Source organism: Belonocnema kinseyi, chromosome 5 (assembly GCF_010883055.1).
Source record: "Belonocnema kinseyi isolate 2016_QV_RU_SX_M_011 chromosome 5, B_treatae_v1, whole genome shotgun sequence".
NCBI lineage: Eukaryota > Metazoa > Arthropoda > Insecta > Hymenoptera > Cynipidae > Belonocnema > Belonocnema kinseyi.
Genome location: NC_046661.1, coordinates 80024184 through 80033309, shown reverse-complemented (window position 1 = coordinate 80033309; position 9126 = coordinate 80024184). Strand labels below are relative to the sequence as shown.

The window sequence follows — 9126 nt, the reverse complement described above, 5'->3', positions numbered from 1 at the left end:
AAATTACCATGGTACCCTGAAAACTCAATAACACTATTGTAACTCCGATACCTAAGATCAAAACCATCGAGAAACATGAATCGATGCTGTCACTAAACCTGCACATATAGAAAAAGGAATTATTATATCATTTTCTAACATATATATATATATAAAATTTCTCTTAAAAATAATGTTAAGAAGAGTGAATAAATAATGAAATAATTTAATACTAACTCAAGTATATTTTGATACATCTTCGCACAAAATACAGCATTTTTATAGATATCATTTTCTTGAATGGAATCTTTCCAGGAATCACCACCTTTATCTAAAGTATTTGTGATTGTCTTCAATCGATATCTGAAATAATTAAATAAAAAGATGAACCTTTACAAAATTTAGGTTGACAGTTGATCAATTAAAATTTGTCATAAACGACTTAGTTTGAGATATCAGTGATCTGTTTTTTTCACTATAAGCACAACGTTTTTTATGTGTTAAAAAATTATTTTCAATTTTTTATCAGTACAGTTTTCGATAAGGAATAGTAAAATAAAATCATATTTTCGATTTTTTTTAGAAAATTAATGTAGCATTTAGGTAAAACCTGACTATCTGGTTATCAATAAACAGTTAACATAAAAGAGAGATTTTTAAAGTAAGTTTTTAAATATGCCTAATTAAACTGCATGTGATAGTTAAGCCTGTTATAATTAAATTTTTTAACTAAGAAAATTACTTTTTTAACCAGAATAGAATAGTTAAACTCTTAAAGAAAACTGATAATTTTGATCTAAAAATTTTTTTTTACTAAATAGTTAATTTTGTTACTAAATTATTCTACTTTCAAGACAAAGTGTCGGATTTTTGGACGGATTTTTGACAAAAAACAGTTAAATTACCAAATCAAAAATATTAAATTTTTATTAAGAAGTTTATTTTCTACCAAAAAAGACGAATATCAAACAAAATGCAAGAACTCTTAACCCAAACGTTGAGTTTTTTACTAAACTGGACTTATTTTCAACAAAAAAATTTACTTTAAGCAAAATAGTTCAAATTTTACAAAAAGTTGAATTTTTACTTTAAAAGGAACGATTTGCGAGAAAAAATGGAATGCGTAAATTTTAAATTACCACAGTAATTTCTCAACCAAAAAAAAAGAAGTTTTCAAGAAAACAGTTGAATTTTCAACCAAGGTGATACATTTTTAACTAAAATGTTGAATCGAAAACAAAGAAATGCATTTTTCAGAAAGAACTTTAAATTTAAAACCTTAACAAAATTCCAGAATAGTCAAACAAAAGTTAAAATTTAACTGAAAAAGATTAATTTTGAATAGTAACATTAACTATAAAAAATACGATTTTTCAATCAAATTCGAGATTTCTTAACCAAAAAGTTGAAATTTTAAGAAAGAAAGTAATGTTTATCTTTAAAGAAAGTTGTTCAAATTTCAAAATAAGGTTTTAAGTTTATAACTTAACAGGTGTATTTTGAAATAAAAAAATTAATTGTCTACTAAAATAAGGAATTTTTGACAAAATGCAGGAATTATCAGCAAACAGTTAAACTTTTAAATGAGAAAATGAATTATTTAAACAAAAACATTAGTTTACTGCAAAATAAGAAAAATTTTCATTAAAATTGGAAAACTTTCAACCAAAAAGTTGAATTTAAAATTAGAAAATAATGAATTTTAAAACAAAAACGCTTAATTTAGTCACAGAAAAGACAAATTTTTAAAAAAATTTCAGAATTCTTAACAAAAAAATTAAATTTTCAAATAAATAAGATGAATTTTGAAACAAATAATTAATTTACTGCCAAAGAAGAAATTTGTTAAATAAAGTTCAAGAATTCTCAACCAAAAGGTTAAATTTTCGATTAAAAAAAGATGAATTTTTAAACAAAAAGATTAATTTACCGCAAAAAAAAACATTTGAAATAAAATCCAAGGATTTCTAAACAAAAACCTTAAATTTTTAACCAAAAAAGATTAATTTTTAATAACATTCAAGAATCCTGAACCAAACAGTTGGATTTTTTAAAAAGAAAGGAAAAAATTTTATTTTAAAGAAAGTACTTTAACCATAAAACCGAGTTGTTAAATTTGTAACCAAAGGGGAGCATTTTTAAATAAAAAGATAAATATCCTACCACAAAAACTAAATTTTTTTAATCCAAAGACTCTACTAGAAAGTTACATTTTTAATTAAAAAGCTGAATTTTAAACAAAAAGATAATTTGCTGCCAAAACAAATTAATTTGCAATAAAACTCCAGAATTCTCAATCAAAACGTTAAATTTTTAAACAAAAAGTTTGAATCACTGCCAAAAGAAATTTAAAAAATAAAATTCAAGAATCCTCAGCCAAAAAGTTAAATTTTCATTTAGAAAGATTAATTTTCAAACAAAAAGATTTATTTACTGCAAAAATAAAAGAAATTTGCAATAAAATTCAAGAATTCTCCACCAAAACCTTGAATTTTCAACTGAAAAAATGAATATTCAACGAAATTCAAGAATCCTGAACCAAAAAATTAAATTTTTTAAAAAGAAAGGAAATTTAATCCAAAAATTCTTAACCAAAAAGTTACATTTTTTATTAAAAAATCTCAATTTTTTAACAAAAATATTAAATTACTGCTAAAAAAATACAATTTTGCAATAAAGTTCAAGAATTCCCAACCAAAACCTTCAAATATTTAAACAAAAAAAAATTTGCTGTAAACAAAAAATTTACAATAAAATTCAAGAATTCTCAATTAAAACCTAGAATTTTGAGCTTAAGAAGATGAATTTTTAACAAATTTTAGGAATCCTAAACCAAAAAGTTTAATTCTCTACTAAAAAAAAAGAATTTCTGAACAAAAAGATTAATTCACCACCAACAAAAGTGAATATCTAATGAAATAGAAGAATTTTCAACGAAAAAGCTGAATCTTTAATAGACAGGAATTTTTTTAATTTTAAAGAATGTAGTTCAACTTAAAACCGAATCGTTACATTTTTAAACAAAAAAATGAACTTTTTGATCAAATGAATAAATTTCTAGCGGACAAACTAGATATTTTTTTAATCCAAAAATTCTCTACCAAAAAGTTACATTTTTAATTGAAAACTAATAATGCACCAACAAAAAACAAATTTGCAATGAAATGCAAGAATTCTCAACCAAAACTATAATTTTCAATTAAAAAAGTTGAATTTTAAAATATTCAAGCATTCTGAACAAAAAAATTTAATTGTGAACTGGAAAGGAAGAAATTCTGAACAACAAGATTAATTTTCTACAAAAAAACGAGTTTTTAGCAAGATTCAAGAGTTCTTACACAAAAATTTAAATTTTTAATTAAAAAAGATGAAATTTTAAATAAATTTATCAAATTCACGGAATTCATGACATTCAAGGAATTCACGGTATTTATGTGAATGAAGGAATTCACAAAATCTATGGAATTAAAGGAATCAATAGAATTAAAGGAATTTGCGACATTTGGGGCATTGATGAAAATCACGGAATTATTGGAATTCCAGGAATTCGCAAAATGCGCGGCATTCCCGAAATCAAAGAAATTAGCGGAATTCATGGAATTCAAGGAATTTATGGAATTCAAGGAGTTTGTGGAATTTAAGGAATTTATGGAATTCAAAGAATTCACTGAACTCACGGTATACAAAGGAATTCACTGAATTCACGGAATTTGCTGGATTTGCTGAATTCACGGGTTTCTCCGGATCTCCCGAATTCACAGTATTTATCAAATTTATGGAATTCAAGAAAAACATGGAATTTATGAAAATCATGGAATTCGTGAAATTCGCGGAATTTACGAAATTCATAAAATTCTCGGAATTCACGGAATACACGGAATAATTGGAATTCAAGGAATTCGTAGCTTTCTATGTATGCCATACATTCCGTGAATCACGTGATTTTATAAAATTTCTTTAAATCATTGAATTTCATGAATTTCTTGAATTTCGTGAATTCCATAAATTTCAAGATTTCCTTGAATTTCACGAATATGTTAATTTTTGTGAATCGCTTGAATTTTGTGAATTCCCTGAATTCAGTGAAGTCAATTAGTTCCGTATATTTTTAGAATATTATGAATTCCTTGATTTCAGTGAATTTTTTTTTAATTTCCCAATAGGCACAAAATTTGGCGACGTCCTTACGACATCGTTACGACATCTTTACGACAACTCTACGACATTCTATGTCCATGTCATTAAGTCGTCTTTATGATATCGTAAATATGTCGTATGATCTGACGATGTCTTTACGATATCGTAAAGATACTGTAACGACATGGACATAGGATGTCGTAAAGATGTCATAACGACGTCGTAAAGACGTCGACAAATTTTGTACCCACTGGGTCGTTAAATTCTGTAAATTCCGTAAATTGCTTGATTTAACTAAATTCTGTAAATTCCGTAAATTTCTTAAATTCCATGAATTCTTTAAATATCGTGATTTCCTTGCATTTTGGATATACCGTGAATTCCTCGAATTTCATGAATTCCGTGGATTCCACAAACACCCTAAATTCCATGAATTTCTGAAATTAATTTCTTCCATGAATATCTTAAATCGAAAAATCATGCTTTTAACTTACCGCAATACGCGAAACATCCCACAAGCATGTTGCACGAAAAGGTAAAGCATCACATCAGCAGCAACAATTTGCATTACACTAAAACAGCCTATTATGCCAGAGTGAAAATAGCTAAAAACATAATGATCGTTTCTTTCGAAAAAAATATAGTCAACCTCAGAAATGTAAGACAATGGACGCGATTCATTAAGTGGGGCCACAATGTCCAATATTATTGGCAGTAATGTTATACCACAATATGCGATTGAAGAAATTATCGTGTAAACTGAAAATTGTAAAAGATCATTAAATTAAAACAACAATTTTAATGACCTATATTTTTTCTTGTTATTTCTCAAAATTAAACGCGCATAGATATTGGCAACAAATACTTTTTGCAATACAATTTCTCAATACTTATTACCTATAAATGCAATAGCAGCAAATCTTCCTTCTTCTGTAGATTCTTTTAAAATTTTAAACTCAGCCTCCAACGATTGAAGTTTATCAAAATCGTTTGACATTTGGTTTAATAATTCCAATAGCTGAAACATAATAGTTAATATTTTAGATTATCCTGGGAAATAAAACTTTTATTTCTTTTTTAGATCGTTAGTACAAAATAAATAAAATTCTAGTTAATTTTTTCTACTGTGTATAAACTATTTAAAGTTTTTTTGCATTAGATTGTACCTTTTTTGAAAGACAAGCTGAAGAATTTAATTTTTATGAAAGATTTCTCTGCTTTAAAAATAGAGAGTACATTCAATTAGGAACTTATATACTCACATGGTTTCCTTTAATTACAAAAAAGAGAAAGTAACACCACGCTATAAGAATAGCAGTCACAGCCATGGGGAGGCATTCAAGAAAATCGTCAAAATCATTTCGTGCTTCATAAAAACGAACACCCTGCAACGTTAAAAAATATCAGTGTTAAATTTGACCATACGGAGACATTAATATTTTACTAATTTTGTTATATTTTTTACCAAAAAATTATATTATTGTATTTAAGATCTGAGATAACTAAGAATTCGCTATCATTCGTTATTTTGAGTCCCACTCCGAAATCCAAAAAACGAAATATTCTTTTGCTCCACTCTAGTGTCTGTGCTAATTTTATTTTGCAAAATTTGTTGGAAAAATTTGCATGGAAAAAATTATTATATACTTACAAGAGGCACACAATATGATAATAAAGCTGTTCCGGAAACAAATCTTACAATTCTTCGTGTTTTTATCGTCTGATAAGGCCAATGTCCCATACCATATAAAAACATTTTATGATATTTAACGTAAGGTTTCATCTTTGGACAGTACATTTTTTCTTGAATAAATTTTAGATTTCGCTGAATTAACTAGATTTCTATACAAATAGGAAAAAAGAAAATTATTATCACAGATAAATAATTATGACACATAAAGTTAATTAAAAATAAAATTAAAATGTAAAACTTTTGGAAAATTCTTTCTTACTTCCTTCAAATATGGGTAAAAATCGAAAAGTTGGAATAATTCTATTTTGAAGAAAACAGACAAAATTATTAAGACCATCATAAAACATTTTTTAATTCATATTAGTTACAATAAGTGTGAAAATAATCATTTGTGAGACTTCCTTACATTATAATTATAATTTTCTATTTTTTATGACATTCTTTCCGGTATAAAATGAAAATATAAAAACTACTGTATAATAATTATTATCGATTTATTGTATATAATACCTCAAAATAAGACTAAGAATTCAAAAACTAAATTTAGAAAGAAAAATAAGAGGGCAACCAATCAAATCCCCTTCCTTATATTTTTTTTATTTGTTTCGTCTTCTTTATTTTTATTATTATTATATCCTGACTTTTCTGAGTTATTCTGAATTCTCGAATAACTTACAATTCTCTTAATTCTTTTCAATTCTCTGCAATTATTTGAATTCTCAGAAATATTTTGAATTATTTCAATTCTTTTGTATTTGTAGTTTATAATTATAACTGTTCAGAATTTCTTCAAATATTTTGTATTCTCTTAACTCTACTGAATTCTTCTAAATTGTAAAACTGTTGAGTTCTCTGAATTTTGTCAACTCTCTCAAATATTTTGAATTCTTTTTTTCTTTTGTATTTTCCTTTATTCGAATGATCTTAATTCTTTTGAATTTTTTAAATTGTTTATAAACACTGTTTATTCTTTTGTACTCTGTGAGCTTTTGAAATTATTCAAAAGATATGAAGGATTTCAAAATAAATCGAAGGGTGTTGTAATGATTTCAGAATAATTAAAAAATATTTTGTTAGTTCAGTGATATCGTGAGAATTTAAGAAATTTAGAACAGTTTAAAGAGTTCAGAAAAATGTAAAACAATTAGGAGAATTCAGAAAAATTCAGAAGAATTGAGAAGAATAGAGAAGAATTAAGAAGAAATAAGAAGAATTCAGAAGAATTCAGAAGCTTAAGAAGAATGAAAAAAATTAAGAACAATTCATAGGGTACAAAATAGTTTAAAAACTTGAAACGAATTCACAAAATTCAAAAGCATTCATGGAACTGAAAAGATGTCAAAGTATTTAATAGAGTTTAGAGAATTTGTGTTCTTTCATACAGATCAGAAGAGTTCAGAAAATTTCAACAGAATTTAGATAATGAAGAAAAACAGAGAACAAAAGAATTAATAAAATTCAAAATATTTCAGGGAATTCGGATGAATTTAGAAAATTAAAAGGATTCAGAAGAATTCATAAAGTACAAAGGATTCACTAACGTCAAACAAATTCAAAACATTAAAAAGAATTTGAAGAATTTCAAAAGAATTGAGAGAATGCAGAAGAATTAATATAATAAAAAAGATTTCAAAGATTTTAAGAAAGTTCAGAGAATTTATAAGCTTTCAGAAAGATGAGAAGAATTTAGAAGAAGTCAGAGAATTAAGAAGTCAAAGAATTAAGAAGTCAAAGAATTAAGAATAATTTAGAGGGTACAAAAGAATTCATAAGCTTCAAAGAATTTCAAAATAGTTAAGGAAACACAAAAGAATTCACAGAATTTAAAACATTTTAAAGAATTTAAGAGAGTTCAGAGAATTTTTAAGCTTCCAGACTGAAAAGTCACAAGATTTGGGAGAATTGAGTAAAATTGAGAGGATACAAAAAACTTGCCGTAATTCAAAATAAAGCATGGTGTATTGTAAAGGTTTCAAGAAAACTAAAAAAAAATTTAATATTCAGCGGTCGCGTGAGAATTAAAAAGATTTAGAATTGTTTAAAGAGTTCACAAAATTCAAACAGACTTAAGATAATATAAAAAATAGAATTGAAAAGAATTCATAGAATGAAAAATGTGTCACAGAATTCAGAAGGATTCAGAAAATGAGAAAGATTCAGAAGAATTCATAGAGTACAAAAGAATTCAGAATAATTCATAAAGTACAAGAGAATTCACAAACTTGAAACGAATCCACAGAATTCAAAAGTATTTAGAGAATTTGAAAAGAGTTACGGAAATACAAAAGAATTCATAGAATAAAAGATTTCAAAGAACTCAAGAAAGTTCAGAGAATTTATAAGCTTTCAGACAGATGAGAAGAATTTAGAAAACTAAGAAGAGTCCAAAGAATTAAGAAGAATTCATAGGGTTCAAAAGAATTCACAAACTCGAAACGAATTCACAAAATTAAAAGGAATTGAGAGAACTCTAAAACAATGAAGAGAATGCAAAAGAATTAATAGAATTTGAAAGATTTAAAAGAACTTCAGAGAGTTCACAGAATAAAAAAGTTATTAGAAAATTCAGAATAATTCAGGAGAGTTAAGAGAATAAAAAAAAGGAGAAATACATAAAACACGGCCTCAGCTTTTTGGGCACACACACTCGTCAAGGTTACATGGATTGTCTTTCATCTAGCACCTGCTTCTAATTGAATAATCCTTAATGGTTAATTACTTACTATTTTTAAAACAAATATATATTATTATTTTTGACTCCTTTTTTTATATCAATTTCAAAAAAATAAAAATGTAGCTTTAGTACCGTGACACCCTGTATATCGATATTCTAACTAATGGAGTAACACAACCCATGTGAATCAATCTGATGTCCCATAGTAGTGTTTATGACGCACGATGTGTGTAAAGAACCCTTCTTAGCCTGGAAGCAATTACTTCAAATTCTGTCGAGCTCAATTAATTATGCAAAAGCAAGGGTCATTTAAACTAGAGACTTCGAAAACATCCATCATTTCCTGATTCCTTATTTCATATTCAAGAATAATAAAATTGATTTCGAGAACTCTTTACACGTGACGATTCCTGAGAGTGAACAAGACATCTATAACTCAGCATCATAGCTGAAAATATATTTCGTTTCAAATAATAATTAAATTAATTGAATTGCAATTAAATTAAAAATAATTTTTCTTTCATCTTTATTAACTCTAAGGTAAACCGACTATTCCTGCAACAACGTAAAAAGTACGTAAATTGCTGGAAAAATAATAAATATCTTTTTTTTATTTCAACATAATTAATTAAAGTAAAAGTTT

General features: G+C 26.0%; 1 protein-coding gene across 1 annotated transcript in view; it reads right to left on the bottom strand.

Annotated features, from left to right (window-relative positions):
* LOC117173730 overlaps positions 1 to 8701 on the bottom strand; it is an 8942-nt gene extending 241 nt beyond the window's left edge. The window contains exons 1-7 of the mRNA XM_033362371.1: positions 8616 to 8701; positions 5768 to 5958; positions 5379 to 5501; positions 5014 to 5134; positions 4611 to 4875; positions 217 to 342; positions 8 to 98 (exon numbers count right to left, since the gene is read on the bottom strand). Of these exons, the coding sequence (XP_033218262.1) occupies positions 8 to 98; positions 217 to 342; positions 4611 to 4875; positions 5014 to 5134; positions 5379 to 5501; positions 5768 to 5914 (873 nt within the window). The 5' untranslated portion in view covers positions 5915 to 5958; positions 8616 to 8701. The remainder of the gene's footprint in view (positions 1 to 7; positions 99 to 216; positions 343 to 4610; positions 4876 to 5013; positions 5135 to 5378; positions 5502 to 5767; positions 5959 to 8615) is intronic.
* Positions 8702 to 9126: the final 425 nt, after the last annotated feature.